Source organism: Acipenser ruthenus, chromosome 20 (assembly GCF_902713425.1).
Source record: "Acipenser ruthenus chromosome 20, fAciRut3.2 maternal haplotype, whole genome shotgun sequence".
Taxonomy (NCBI): domain Eukaryota; kingdom Metazoa; phylum Chordata; class Actinopteri; order Acipenseriformes; family Acipenseridae; genus Acipenser; species Acipenser ruthenus.
This window is the reverse complement of record NC_081208.1, coordinates 9,021,411-9,037,188: the sequence shown is the minus strand read 5'-3', so window position 1 is coordinate 9,037,188 and position 15,778 is coordinate 9,021,411. Positions and strand designations below refer to the sequence as shown.

The following is a 15,778-nucleotide window of genomic DNA, read 5'->3' as shown; positions in this document are numbered from 1 at the left end:
TGCTATACAGCAGAGGGTTATGTTGTATTTAGCATTTTTGAACTCTAAGGAAAGAGACTGCACTTGCAATAAAATAGCAGTTCCATCCAGTGTCTGTGATTCAAATATAATTCCATATGAACACGCATCTCTTTTACTATAACATTAAAAAAGTAAACTGTATTAATTAGAAACCTTTGATCCATCAATCAGGAAGCTTTATTATAGGTCAGTGCCACACAGTAGCTACCCCAGAACATTCTCATAGAATGTGTAGCTTTAAAAAAAATTATAAAAATGAGGGAAGACAAAACACTGAAAACAATAAAATCACAGTTTGCCAGTTTGAAATCTTAATAAAACCTTATTATTATTATTATTATTTGTTTATTTAGCAGACGTCTTTATCCAAGGCAACTTACAGAGACTAGGGTGTGTGAACTATGCATCAGCTGCAGAGTCACTTACAACTACGTCTCACCCAAAAGATGGAGCACAAGTGACTTGTTCGGGGTCACAGAATGAGTCAGTGGGACCTCCTGGTTACAAGCCCTTTTCTTTAACCACTGGACCACACAGCCTCCTTATCAGGCATTATCTTGGTATTGACCTTGTTTCATACTTTCTAGATGTTGTAAACCAGATGCTATTCAGGGTTCTATATTGTGAATGACTTCATATTAATTCTATAGTGAATATGTCATTTCATATTTCATTCTAGTTGAATTACTAACACTTTGTATACAGTGTAACCAGATATGTAATCTTAATGTAGTCTTCTCAACTATCTGCACACTATTGTACGTCATTTTGAAATTACAGTTACACAAAAGAATACGTCGTGTAATACTGTCATGTTGGTAATGCTGAATCATTTGGATTCTTGACGGAGTTTTGAGATTAATGAGCATTGATGGGTCGAATGGCCTCCTATTGTTCGTACATCGCGATCTCATGTTCTTAAGTGACGTGTGTTGGGGTTTTACCTCATAACGAAATTTGGTTAAAAACCACAAAAATATGTTGCATAAAAAAGGGAAAGCATTATATTTTAACAAGGCAGGCTGGTTGGTTGTATTCAACAGCACAGCAGCACTCCCCACAGACAAGAACAGCACAGCAGCACTCCCCACAGACAAGAACAGCACAGCAGCACTCCCCACAGACAAGAACAGCACAGCAGCAGTCCCCACAGACGAGAACAGCACAGCAGCAGTCCCCACAGACGAGAACAGCACAGCAGCAGTCCCCACTCAGACAAGAAGTCAAGGAAAATGTGCCAGCGGAAGTACATTGCTAACTTAGTTAAATGTAATGCTTGTGGCTGGGCCACACTGTTTGGGTGCGTTTCCCTTCTTCAGAATGAGTAAACAACAACTGGCCTTTCAAACAAAATTGCTCCTGCAGAAATCAATGTGTCTGCAGTACTGTGTTTGTAGAAGAAATGTCTTATGGAATCAGACTTGGAGCCCTAGCAATCCAGTATTAAAAGAGTTAAAATACTGCATGTTATGAATAAAACAGCCCAGCTGAGGCGCAAGCAAATCAAAGGTCACTCCACAGCAGGACCTTGGGATGCTCAGCTCAACACAATGCATTGATTTGGCTCATGTTTTGTCATGATATTCATGACCTATTGCTTCTTTTGGAAATTCTCAAACAGTTATCTAATGAAGGCAAGAAGAGCTTAAAATAAGAACCAAGTTGCTATGGTCAGCATTTCACCACCGAAGCCAGGCAGAGACAGCAGACTCCACATTATACAGCATGAAGTAGCAGTAATTCTGAGTTGAGTTGGGGAGGGCCTGCAATAAATCTGCTAACTCTTTGTTTTGCAGCTCCCTCCCAGGTTATTGTGATACGGCAGGAGAACACAAGCCAGAATAGCGTCACCTTACTGTGGCACGAACCAGACCAGCCTAACGGAGTTATCCTGGAGTATGAGGTCAAATATTTTGAAAAGGTAGGTTTGTTCTGCAATTATTAGTTATTCAAGTGATCAGAAAAACATCCCACCACTTAATAATGGAAGTGATTTCATTGATTTGCACATGTTATTATACAATCATTTTGCTTTGAATCCGCTTGGCAGAGGAGCGAGTGCTTAGCCATGTGGACGAGGCAATCAGAAACCCCCTATAAGAATAAGTAAGCCAAGGGTGGAAAACTACAATAAAAAGCGCTGTGTAAAATAAAGGAAATATATTTTAACAAGACATCTGGCTGGTTGGCACAACAACACCCCACTCACACTAAACAATTCTGTTGTGCTTGCGGTAATACATTTTCAAAATGGCTGCTCTAGTGCACTGGGGTTTGACATCTGCCCTCTAAATCACCGCAGGAAGAGTGATTTAAAAAAAAAAAAAAAAAAAAAAAAAAACAGCGCTCTGGCTTTTCTGTTCCGTACCACATCATGGATCGTTATTGCTGTGTTACCTGTTTGACAATGTGGGCAGTGATCCTTACACTGTCAGTGCACTACAGAGGCCATTTTGAAAAGAGCTTTGAAACACACTTTAAAGTTATAAGTGTAAAAAGTTGTCAGGATGTTAACAATGAAAAGAAACATTACAGGTACGTTATTTAAACAGTTGTAGCAACACGTGGGGATGTGTAACATTATATTTTTTGGAACCCCGCTACTTACTCTTTAATTTTTCAATCTTTTTGCATGATTGTGACAGAGACAGAATGATTCTTGGTGCTGTGTAAAGGGAACAAAGTGCCCTGGACTGGATGGCCAGACAATTAATCACTAGGGTTAGGTGAAAGTCAGCAATTTAGAAAGGGGGCGGGGCTATGGTACACCAAGTCATTGACCCGGAAGGGAAGCGATGTGGCAGCCGCGGATTGGAGGAGCGGTTGCAATCGTTTACCAAGGGGTCGTGATTGACGGTACATAAGGGGGCGTAGCGAGGTGATCTGTTCCTTTTTTATGGTTGTGAAAGAACCGCTGAAGGACCGTGAATTTGTGTTGTGAGTGTTTCTTGTTTGGTTTGTTTACCGTATTAATTGCACTGTTTGTATATTATAGACGGCTAACAATCCGGGAGCTGTCGCTTAAGACCAGCAATCAACCCCGATTTCACTGCACTTGTATTCACTGATAACGTGTACCGCACCACTAAAATTCACTGCACTCACTCTGGACTTGTGATCGTCTTTGTGTTTGGAGTCGTGTTTGTATCGTGTGTATCATTGCAAAAAGATTTACACATTAAGTACATTGTAACTATGCACATTGTAACGACATTTAGGAGGCTGTGTGGTCAAGTGGTTAAAGAAAAGGGCTTGTAACCATGAGGTCCCCGGTTCAAATCCCACCTCAGCCACTGACTTGTTGTGTGACCCTGAGCAAGTCACTTAACCTCCTTGTGCTCCGTCTTTTGGGTGAGACGTAATTGTAAGTGACTCTGCAGCTGATGCACAGTTCACACACCCTAGTCTCGGTAAGTTGTCTTGGATAAAGGCGTCTGCTAAATAAACAAATAATAATAATAATAATAATTATGTGTATGCACACATGCATTTACTAAGTAACTACTTTGCAAATACACAGTAATTAGAGTCTTGACTAATTCACCGTGAGGACACGTGGAAAGTAACATGTTTTCCTGTATAAGGACTCTTCACTGATTCACCGTGAGGCCACGTGGACAGTAACATGTTTTCCTGTATAAGGACTCTTCACTGATTCACCGTGAGGCCACGTGGACAGTAACATGTTTCCCTGTATAAGGACTCTTCACTAATTGCAGAACACTCTTCACAAGATGTGTAAGTCTGATAATAGAGAGGCATCACTGGATTGTAATTGCATTCGGCACACCCCTACTCACCAAGTTTTCCATTATCTCTCTCTTTGACGTCATTGATGTATTTGTGGTAGTAAAATAAACAGTTTTAAGCAACCAATAAAAACTATTAGGTAATCTAAACTATGTTAAATGGCTATGACTGTTGTTGGTGGTTGTTGGGTAAAAAATGCTCCTCTTGCTGGAGAGTGACATGCAGTGCTATGGAGGGCTTTTGCTTCGATATGGTTGTACACCATTGTTTTTAATAAAAGCTGCAGTGTAAATAAGGTTACATTGGCATCTGCAGTACAGTGGCAGGTTTTATAGGGTTCCCTATGGAAGATTTAACACTATCGCCTTAAAGTATGAGAGGGAGAGCAGTGATTGAAGATGACCCAACTCATAGGGAGCAGGTCATTGACATGCAGCTTTGTTTTCTTAAGCAGTGTCTCCAGCATCATTACCTAGTGCAGCTACTCTATATACTCTTCCTGAATACCTGCTGTAACACAGAAATATGGAATAATCAAGCTGCAGCACATGGTTACCATGGAAATATTAGTAAGCACGAGCTGAACGTTAGTACTTTTTAAACGTGAGACATTTTTTTTGTATTTCATTTCATAGAAATGACATTGATCACGATCACACTAATTAAATCTGAAACACAAATTGCATTTAATTGCTTTTAAAACACAACAAAAAGACAGCAAGTCATACTGGTATGTTTATTTGTAAAACAACGCAATGGTCTGTAAATTTGAATGGGGAACGCACCTTTGGGTATGGTCTGGGGCATCAATATCTGTAATATAAACACACAAAAATCTGTGTGAGCTACAGAGAGCACATAACTAAATATTTAATTCATGTAAATAATTAATCTTTGGTTTCCTGTAAACTCTCTGCAATTCTGGCTTACAGACCACTTTGGTTGACAAAGCATGACAAAGTGTGGCCTCCTTGATTCCTTTCTTTAACAAGGACACAGTGCAAGCCGAAGACAAAGTACATTCGTTTGCATTGTGAGGAACTCTTTCTGACACATGTACTGTGAATGTCAGTAGAAAGAAGCCAGATAGATAAGTATTGTGAAAGCTCAGTAACAGCCACTGTGTGTGTGTATGCCCCATATCAATGTGACCAAATGCAATTTGAAGCTACAGAGCTATGGAGAGCAACAGACTTCCAGCACTGCACGTATTTGCAGGTCACGACATTGCAACAGGATAACGCCACATTATAGTTGTGTTTTACAACATGAAATGGAAATTCTTTCTGTAGCGCTGTTTAAAAAAAAAAAAAAAAAGTGTTTTGTTTCTCTTGTTTCATTTACATTTTTTTTTCTCAATTACCCTTTAATTTAAGGATTTTACTCATACCATGAACCACACAAATCGGGTACGTGCTCGAGTTACCAACCACCCCCCACCCCGTTTCCATATTTTTAAATGACTCGAGTTGGCTCCCAATTCGGTGGGAGCCCAAATTGTCTGGTCTGATTTCACACCTAGGGCTGACCAGAATTCTAAATTCTGCATTTGGGCACATACCGTATAACGGGACATTTTGGCTGGTATTAAATTCGGTGGATTTGCTACCTTGGGGGATTTTGACAGTTTTTGAATTGCCATTTTTCACTAACCACGTTCACAAAGAAAAATGCAACACAGTTTTCCATTTACATTTTTAATTCCAAAAACATTCAGATAAATGTTTACTGACTGAAATCTGTCTGCTGAAACAGTATCTCACTTACAGTAACTTGTTATAGCATCTACAATGTCACAGAAGCAACTTGTAGAACAACAAAGAAGGCCTTCTAATCAGTTACAGTATTTATCGTTCTTATATGGCCCTTAATTTTAAGGTATCGGTAAACTTTTACGGTAAGCATTTGCTATCTCTCAGTTTTAAAACTTAGCTAAGGTTCACAACATAACACAGTGGAATGATCACAGTATCATTTAATTGTAGGGCAGTATTGCCACGTGTGAAAACTTTAACAATATAAAGCCGAAACGAAAATCGTTTAATTTGCTTCAAAATAATTTCAAACTTGTTAATAGACTAGCAATCCCTGGTAAAATCAGCTCAGTTTTATACGGTGCATTTATTTATTTATTCATGAGATACCTGCACGATGGGTGACTTCAGTAACACAGTATCTACAATGCATCTACAACAACAATCAACCATTTTGTTACAGATTTGGAACAGTCCTACAGTAGGACTGCCTCTGGGTTTTTGACCACATCAGATTAATTCCAGAGTTTTTAAATCCTTTGATGGAAATGTCCAGTCTACTTTTAATGTTCTCAAGCAAATTGGCTTCATCACTGCCATTCTCATATCCACTCTGAGATCTGACACACTATTTCCCTTGTCCAGCGCTTCTTTAATCTGTTCTGTTTCTTTATATATAGATATTATGTAATGATATACAGCCATGTATATGTACTGCGTGAAACAAACGCGAAAGAATATCTAGATGGATTTATCTTTTAAATCGTTGACAATTTGACTATAATACCATCTGTAGTAAATTATTTCTGGAGAAAATCAGTTGTATTTCTTGCCCAACTCACCTGATCTCGGGTAACTTGGAAAAGCGTGAAAATGCCACCTTTTCACCAACTCGAGTTGTCCATCAACTTGAGTTCTGGGAGAATTCAGTCCAATTCGAGCGCACTCGAGTCAGCTTGAGTTGGCTGTGCATGGAAACGAGGTATCAGTGTAATCCAGACCTTTTGTTATTTTGTATTTAATCCATGTCAAGTTTCGAGTCCTTGCAATCTCCCTGCTGCTCCGCCTTGCAAGCAGATGGACTGAATCCCACCTTTCAGTTCCATTAGATAACGTCATTGCAATTAGCTTACATCATTGCAACTTAAACAAATGGTACTAGCGGATTCAAGAGTAGTTATTTTTGACTAAAGGCATTCTGTGCAAATATATTGGTTCGTTTTTTTAAACCACTGGAGCCATATTTTAATATGTTAGATGATTGTGTAAATTATGTAAGGAGTGCGTGGTTGCAAACCAGGACTTGTTTAACGTTTTGGGAAATGTTGGGGCCCCGGGACAGTTGATGGGAAATGGGGACAGTACCGGTCAAACAGGACATCTGGTCACCCTAGTCAAACTGAATGCTTTTTTTAATTTAGAGTGGCATTCAGGATTACACTAATTGCCACAATAGCATAGATGTGCATTTTACAGTAAACAGAGATTGGTTACCCGTGATGAGGAAATGGTAGAGGTACTTTTCTGTAATGATAAAATCTCAGATTACTCTTCACTTGACATGACAATGAATCTGCAATGTTTTTCCCCCTGCCAGGATAAAGAACAACAGAGCTATTCCACATTGAAGTCAAAAAGCAGAAGTGCGCGGGTGTCAGGCCTGAAGCCTGGGACTCACTATGTCTTCCAGGTCCGAGCACGCACGTCCGCTGGCTGCGGCCGGTTCAGCCAGACCATGGAGGTGGAGACTGGGAAAGCAGGTTAGTAAAAAAACAAACAAAACAACAGCAACACCAGTAGTTGTGTATTATTGTGTAAAGATCATGTGTACATGACAGCAGAACATTTGGGGTATTTGGTTCTTGAGGGGATTTTTCACAAATGCAACATGGTGTTTTTTTTTTTTTAATTCTTATTTTTTTTGGTCTTTTTTGTATTTCTTTTAAAGATTCTCCACAGTAACTGGCCGGTACTCCCCACTGGAGTTCCATGGGAATATTCAATAGGACCCACAGTACTGTTAAACAAAATCTGTGTCACTTCTGAGGCTGACACCTTTAGATGTATACGCCTCTCTTTGTAGATTATACACTAACAGCAACAGCTGACAAGGCTGCTTTTTAAGTCTGTGAAGGTTTAAGGGTTTAATCTGTAAATTGATATAACAATCCTAAAAGGCATTGTATTTTAATAAACGTTAAACACAAGATGTCATATAAAGGGTCATGCACTGATTTTCATTTATTCTCATTTATTATGTATTGATTTTTATTGTATCTTGGTGCAATTTTAACCACTGTTAATAAATACGGTACAGAAATAGATACAAAAGTATAAATATTAAATCAAGTACATTTTTTCATTACAACATGTATGACATTTTAAATGGTAAACCTCTGTATACACAAAAGTTTTTAACTTTAAATCTATTAAACATGGATTTACAGCCTTGATTTTTAAATTGCATTGCAGTGGAATCCAGGCCAATTAGAAGCCTACAACCACCCACTCTGTATTAAGATTCTCTACGTACACACACAGGATAAATGCGGTTGTGAGTTCACCTTTTGCTCTTAATACTGTTTGTATACACACACAATTCGGTTACAAAGGGCAGCGACAACTGCACTAGTTAATCCTTTTCAAAGCAAATATCGAGTGCGGTTATTAATTCAGTTCGGTTAGTTAATGCGCACTAACTGTGTGTGTGTATTGCAACCGCAGGTGCTCAGTGGATTTCTGCACAACTAATGATGTCATTATCTATCAGACATGTCCGTGTGATAAACGGCTGATGAACCAAGTTGATTTTGTAATATTGATGAATATAAATTCATAACACTGGTAAATAGTGCATAGATATAATATACATTTTTTTATTTAATCAAAGTACAGTTGTATAATATTTTGTTGTAAAAAAATTGTGGTTTTGGTTTTGCAACTTAAATAAAACAATTCGTATCCCCAAACGCCACAGTGCGACCGCAGCTCGTTTTTACACCGATACCGAACGGCTCATCTGTGTTTTGTCACTCCAGGAAATGTCTCATTAAATGACAAAGACGCATACTCGACTCCTTAGACAGGAGTACATTTTCAATCTAGTCACTTGGAAACCACTCAAGTCGTTCCCACCGGGCTTCTGGTCAGAAGGTCATCCAAATGTTTCGATCTACCATCATGGTACTGCAGATCGTCACCACTGTATTTAGCTGTGCAGAAAAAGCAAAATGGCATCTCTGCTGGTTTTGCAGAAAAAAGCATAGCTGTGCTTGACGAGCTCTTGATCGATTACGTACAGTACTTTCTTCCAAAAGCATAAACAAAAACACAGCCTCCATGTCACACAAAACCTCCCAATCGGCATGTAATGATGGCGCGAGTTCAGTGGTTTGTTTAAACAGGGAGTCACTCACTTCAGTAATGAAAGGGGTGTGTGTACAACACACAACCGCAGCGAGTGCCGTTTGTAAAAATTAAAAAGAACTTTAAGGGCCAAACTCAATATACCCCGTTCAGATGGGCGTTTCCTTGTTTTCTGAGCTAAAATCATTTGTGCATGCCCGGGCAAGCACAGTACATTGCGTACCACGTTTTAACGTGTAACGCAAAATAACACCACACCGGTAAAAGGTATTTAATAGAAGTAGTACAATTTCTTGGGTTTGAAAACATTTTCAGCATCATAAATTGTATTATAAAAACACAAAAATGTATATATTGTTCTACTTAATGACTGAGAAAATATAAAATTAGGTCTTTTTCCAAAACACTTGCATTTTGCTTGATCTATAGAAATATACTCCCAAACTCCACTTACCTTTTACATCAAATTATTGGCAGATTTCAGTTGAAATCACAGCAACAGAAACATATTTTTCTAATATAAAACAGCGAAAATGATCACATTGATTTGGTACATTTTGACCTTTTGAAATATTGCTACCTAATCTAATATTGCAGACCTGCTATAATATAAAATGCGACAGTGTGGGATCCTGGATGTGTAAATGTGCTAAATATAGGAATTGACCACCTGTTTCTAAGCAACGAAGGTTGGCAAACTATCCTTGATTCCAAAATTGTCAGAGAGCCTGTTGCTACTTGCTTTGATGTAAATGTGGTAATATTAAGAGGACATTGGGCCTGCATTTAGGGAAAGTGGATGTAGATTCTAACACCACTAATATATCCATGACTTGTGCACTATATTTATGACTGACCAAATCCAGGTTTTAAAAACGCACTGCCTAAACAGCTCTTTCATACGCACAGCAGGTACAGTGGAACCGTTGCTGATGCCTTGATGATGCTCCTGCTGGGGATAATAAAATGTACAGTCTCATCTGTGTCTAATAGAATTAGAGCATTTAACCATATGTTACATTGAGTGCTGCACAAATGACTAGCACACTCCAACTGGAGTTAAATGGTATCTTTGATATTATACTGGCAAAGCATCACACAATATTTCACTTGCGAATTCACTGTAATGTCTGCTTTCTGTGTTTGTTTTTTTGTAGTTATTATGGAATCCTTACAGATTGGTGTACCTATTTACTGATACTAGTTAGAAATCTCTGACCAGAAATAGGGTATCTACATCCCTTGTTTTTCTTTTTAAAGTAACAACTCAATTGCTTTGTTTCTAACTTGTAACACAAGCTTAATGAAAGACACAATTACATTTTATTTTACCAATAAAGAGTAAAAACGCTGACAGTGCTTATGAGGCTCTGTTATACTCTGTCACCAGCATTACACGAACAGTATCCCAGTTTCTCTGTGTCTTCAAGGTGGTATCCTTGTTAGACAATCCATTTAGTCCATTAGATAAAAATGATGTTCTGTACTCAGTGTTCTGGATGCTGTGCTTAAGAAACCCTTTCAGGCATGGCTTCTCCTGAATTCAGATAGTAGTGAAAACATATCCCTTGCAGTGAGCCTTGACAGCCTTTCAATCCTGGCCTGAGACAGGTTGGGTATTTCAGTGTTCAATAAAACAAAAGTGGACACACAGTGATTGACATGTTATTCAGCCGTGTGTATGTATTCCAGGGATTGTTGTAATGAAGATATTGCATGGAGTAATGCTTTAGCTGCCAAGTGTTCCCTGGTTATATCCATGCTTGTTCTGTTTCAGCATTTATTTTTCAGGGGCTCACAAAATGCTATAATAAATCACTCACTTTTTGAGCTGATTTCAGCTCGATACGGCCATGGCACAGATTTCCAAGCTAAGGAAAATCACAGAAATTGTTGATTTTGGATATCTCTGCCCCATGGCAGTACTCTAGCAGCCTCTTCTGTACAACACAGGGCTTATATTGTATATAAAAGATGCATTCGTGTATCTGAGATTTTGAAAATGACATAAGCGCTGCTTGTAGTGCCTGCCAGCTTTTTCTGGATTGATACAAAAAAACAAAAGTTCAACTAAAAATAATTTGGCAGTTTGCATATGAGGACCATTCATTTTTGGTCTGCATTGAGATCAATGAAATAATAATGAGATAGATCAACCAGTGAGCATCGGGAAACAGCAGACTTGCACAGATGTCGTTCTTTAATGTTTTTATTTTTATTTTGTTCTGTACATAAACCAATCACATTTGTTCCAGTGACAGATAGCACCAATAACACAAGTAACTGTTTATTTATTTTAAAAGCATCATAGTTCCAATACAATTTGAATGTTTGTTATTATTTAATCATTTGTTTTGCACAGCTCTGGAAGGCATATGCAGAATTTCTTAATTAGCATTTCGTAAGGGATGTGATAATAGTGAGCACATGATAAAGACGTTGAACTAATGACAATAAATAACGAGTTACATTTTTGGTGAAGTAATTTAAAGTTTTTCTCGAACAACTAGGGTGGCCAGACTTCCCGGTTTAGCCAGGACAGTCCCGGTTTTCCATCAAAGGTCTCGGTGTCCCGACATTTTGCTCAAAATCTTTAAAAAGTCCCGGTTTTCAGCCACTTCATGTAGCGCGACACATTCGAAATACCTTTTGTCAAAATAACGTAAATATACGCTTTTAGTTTATGGCACTTGCAGTGAAAACAAGAACATTATTTTTTCTAAAGTGATTAACACAGGCGTACGTGCTTATTCCTCAGTGCGCCGTGTGTTTTTATTTATATTAATCTACAATTGTGTGTAATATGGTCATTTTGGTCAGTTTTGGGGGGATTTAGCCCAGATAGAGCAGCGAGAGCTTACAAGCATCTGAAACTACCAGGTTAAACCACACCAACGTCAATAAATAGAGCCTGATGCAGTGAGTAAAGAAAGAGAAATTCTAAAATCTAAATTTATTTTTTAATGATTTAATGGATTATTATTATTATTATTATTATTATTATTATTATTATTATTATTGAACTCAATATAAAAGTACTCAATACGTATAACACAGTATGGCTAATTAAACTAATTAGCCACAAATTATACACCCAGGAATGCACTGAAATTAGCTAGCTGCTCAAAAAAAAAAAAAAAAAAAAAAATGAAGATAATACTAAGAGTGAGTGGATGGTTATTTTAAATAACCATTAAATAACCTATATTTAAATGGTTTAGTTAGTCTTATCAGTTATTTAACAATGTGTCCTGGTTTTGAGCTTTGAAAATCTAGTCACCCTATATACAACTCTGTGTAAACTGTCTGCATCTCCCAAGTGAAAAAAAGCATTCCCTGTGCTGTGGTTTCTTGGATATTAAGAGAATGCACACTGGTAGTATTATGGGATGCCATGCCTGCTTGCTTTAGGATCACAAAGTCCATTAAAATATCATTTAAGTCTAAAGTTCCTGTTGTTTTTTTGTTTATGATATTGAATTGCTTGCAGCTAAACAATAAAGGTGTTAATTGAATCAGTGCAAGCTCTTCACAGGCTTACAATGGGCTGATTGAATCATAGTTGGTACAGCTTCTGTTTACCAGCATGCGTTCTGTGCACCCTGAGAATACAATAATAATAAAGCAAAAGCTAATGGCACATCCCATATCTAGATACAGTATATAGCAGCAGTAATAGCTTCACAATGAGAATGACCAGCCATGCATTGAGTGGTGTCCTTATGGCCGTAGCATATTTGATCAAAAAAAGATGTGTCCCTTTGTAAATGTTTTTTATTGATTTTAGTTCCTCTTAGATATGACACCATGACGATTATCTGGATTTGCCTGACACTGGTTACAGGGCTGGTGATGTTTCTAGCGATTGTTATCTGCCGGAAAAGGTAAGCAAATATATTAGACTGTTGGTATTGTAAGTTTGTACTGTTGGTGACGCCTTTACAATACACCATGGTTGCTGATACTCTACAGTATGGAGGGCAGTGGTTAAGTCTTCAAATACCCCAAATCAACCAGGCTTTAATTCCAACCAGGAACTGAATGTTTGTTTTAAACCTGCATTGTTGTCCACTTCACTAAGACAACACATATGGTCTGCTTTCTTGTGGGCTTTTTACATTTCTGAATAATAATAATAATAATAATAATAATAATAATAATAATAATAATAATAATAATAATAATAAACAAAGATTTGGAGGTGTGGCATTGGCTCCCTGTCATCCACTAATAAGTATTCTTATTTAAACACCAGGGTATACTTTATAAACATTTCACATAGTAGAAGCATAACAAAGTGTATTAAAGCACAGTGAAGCAAAGTAGAGGTATAAAAAAAAAAAAAAGTAAATGTATAGTATAACTATGGGAAAACTGCGAAATGAAACTGATCTTCAGCATCAGTAAAGAACCATGCATTTGAATCAGTGAGACCTACCTAAGGTAAGTTATTGTCGTCACTCATAACTCGTTATCTGACACTGATCATGCTCTGCAGGATAGTATGCATGGAAGGTCGTTTGTATCCAATGCATGTGGTATCATAGTTAGAAGAGCTTCAGATCAAGTGGTGTAAACATGAAGTTACAATGAGCATGAGTGTAAGTTAGACCAGTGGTGCGCAAAGTGGGGGTGCCGAGAGTCAGTAAGGGAGGTGCGACTATAACTAGAGGTAGTTCTGTAAAATCATTATTGTTTTTTAAAGGATAGAACATTTTAAATAAATACCTAAATGTAACAGGGCGAGCAGCCCTGTACATTGTTTATTTATTTTTAGATCGGGGTCTCTCCCTCCGCCCCTGTGCAGATTGTTTTGTAGTGTTTATTTATTTTTAGTGTATTGTATTTATGTCGGCGAGCGCCGTATGTTTTATTGTTTTGATTAAATGACGGCGTAGCGCCGTGTTATTGTTTTGTTTATTTTTTAAAACGTGTCCTGGCAGAGGCGAGATCAGTGCTCGTCCTCTGCCAGGAGTAATTAATTAAAACTCGTGCAGAAGGTGGCCATCTCCCGAATGAATTAAGTGGTTTAATTTGTTGCTAATCGGGAGATGGTCACCTGTTAATAAAAGCCTGCAGCTCTCGAAACTCGGGGTGGGTGTCAGAAGGAGAGAGTGTGTGAGAGGAGACGGAGTTACTTAAAACGAAACTAAATCATAGCATACAGGAACAGTGACAGCGACTGCCCAGCCTGACCTGTATGGTTTATGGTTTATTTATTTTGGATTTTGTGTTCGTGATTTGTTTTTGTTTAACCTTTTATTTTGCTCTGTGAGCGAGTGTTTTCTGTTTGAAATATTTATTTTATTTTTGGATTCTTTGAATAAAACGGCGCCCGCGCCACTGCACAATACTTTTTTGTTGTTGTGTTCCCTTCTTCTGCCGTGACGTCACCACTCAGCCATTCCTGCCACACTAAATGACAGGTAATTAGTTATTACCTTTCAAATGAGTCATTGACAATCACTCTAGGACTTGCAGAACCGGAGAAAGGATGTTTGAAGTGACAGTGTCAGTGAAACTATATTTAATTATTTCATGTACATCATGTATTTCTTCCCAGATTTAACCAACTGATTTAGCTTCATACATAAATGTTAACAAACACATTGTTAAAAGTTTTGAAATGTGTACTTCTTTTGGCATTGTGGTATGCAGAGGAGGAAGCGGGGAAGCATTGGCTCTCAGAGTGTAACAGCAGCTCTGCAGCATACAATGCCAAATCAAGTGCTTCAGTGTTTCACAGCTTCCTTATTAGAAATGCTAGCTAAATGTTCACTCGCCAAGTGTAAAAAAAGGATTTAATTTCACAGATTTATCTGTTGGAAACACAGATTTAACATGTCAGCCAACTGTTGACAACTGTTGACGAAGTTTAAAAAAAGATTTATAGACTGGTTTTAAAAGTTCCATTTACGACACACGTTTTCAACATTTATACATTGTAGCTGAAAGTACAATTTTGAAAACTTGTAAGAATGTGTTTGTTGCTATATATGTGATTTATATTAATCAGGAAAACAAACACCTGTTAAAATATAGTGTTAAAGTATAGAGGCGAAACAAAATGTATGCTAAGTAAGGGGGGTGGGGCGGCATATAAACAGTTTGCGCACCACTGAGTTAGATAACACTTTGGTAAATTCCAGTTGGCACCAATTCTTATTCAATAAGGCTATTACAGATTTCTGTACCAGTTTATTTACAAAGTGAATCCATTGGATGCTTGTATTGTTAATTGTTTTTATTAGTACATAAACACTTTAACAACTAGTTTTTATATACCTCATGTTCCAGTTTCCTCTTATGAATGCTAATCAATGCTGACAGAACTCCAAATCACAAGGGTATACATATTCATCAGTCAACCTGTCTCTCAAAATGTGTTGTGAATGCTTCTGGATAATTACTAAAATTGTGGTAGGTTTTATGAAGAAGAGCTATCTAATTAGTAATTACATCCTTTTCAAGATGTAGAATTTAGAATTTAGAATTGTATTACTTACCACAGTATTACATAGTCAAAAGAGTTTTTTTTTTTAATGCACTTCTGTTTGGTAAAATATACAGGGTATTCATTTTCCATCTAGTTCAATTGTTTTAATATTTTCCTGCACATCCTTTATGCAGGTTTCATACACAGCCCTGTATTAAAATCTGAATTGTGGTAGTATTCACCATAATTTTATTCACAAGTTGCACTCCTGTTTTTTTTTTCAAATCTCACTCCTGTCCCTGTACTTAGCCTGTGCCTGGTGTGGCTGGTGTTCCAGGAAGGTCTCTAATCTCTGTACTGAGCCTGTGCCTGGTGTGGCTGGTGTTCCAGGAAGGTCTCTAATCTCTGTACTGAGCCTGTGCCTGGTGTGGCTGGTGTTCCAGGAAGGTCT

General features: G+C 37.8%; 1 protein-coding gene across 1 annotated transcript in view; it reads left to right on the top strand.

Annotated features, from left to right (window-relative positions):
• Positions 1-15,778, top strand: part of LOC117432354 (ephrin type-A receptor 8) — a 153,056-nt gene that overhangs the window by 112,636 nt on the left and 24,642 nt on the right. Inside the window, exons 6-8 of the mRNA XM_058993450.1 lie at positions 1,818-1,942; positions 7,123-7,285; positions 12,679-12,775. Coding sequence (XP_058849433.1) covers positions 1,818-1,942; positions 7,123-7,285; positions 12,679-12,775 — 385 coding nt within the window. The remainder of the gene's footprint in view (positions 1-1,817; positions 1,943-7,122; positions 7,286-12,678; positions 12,776-15,778) is intronic.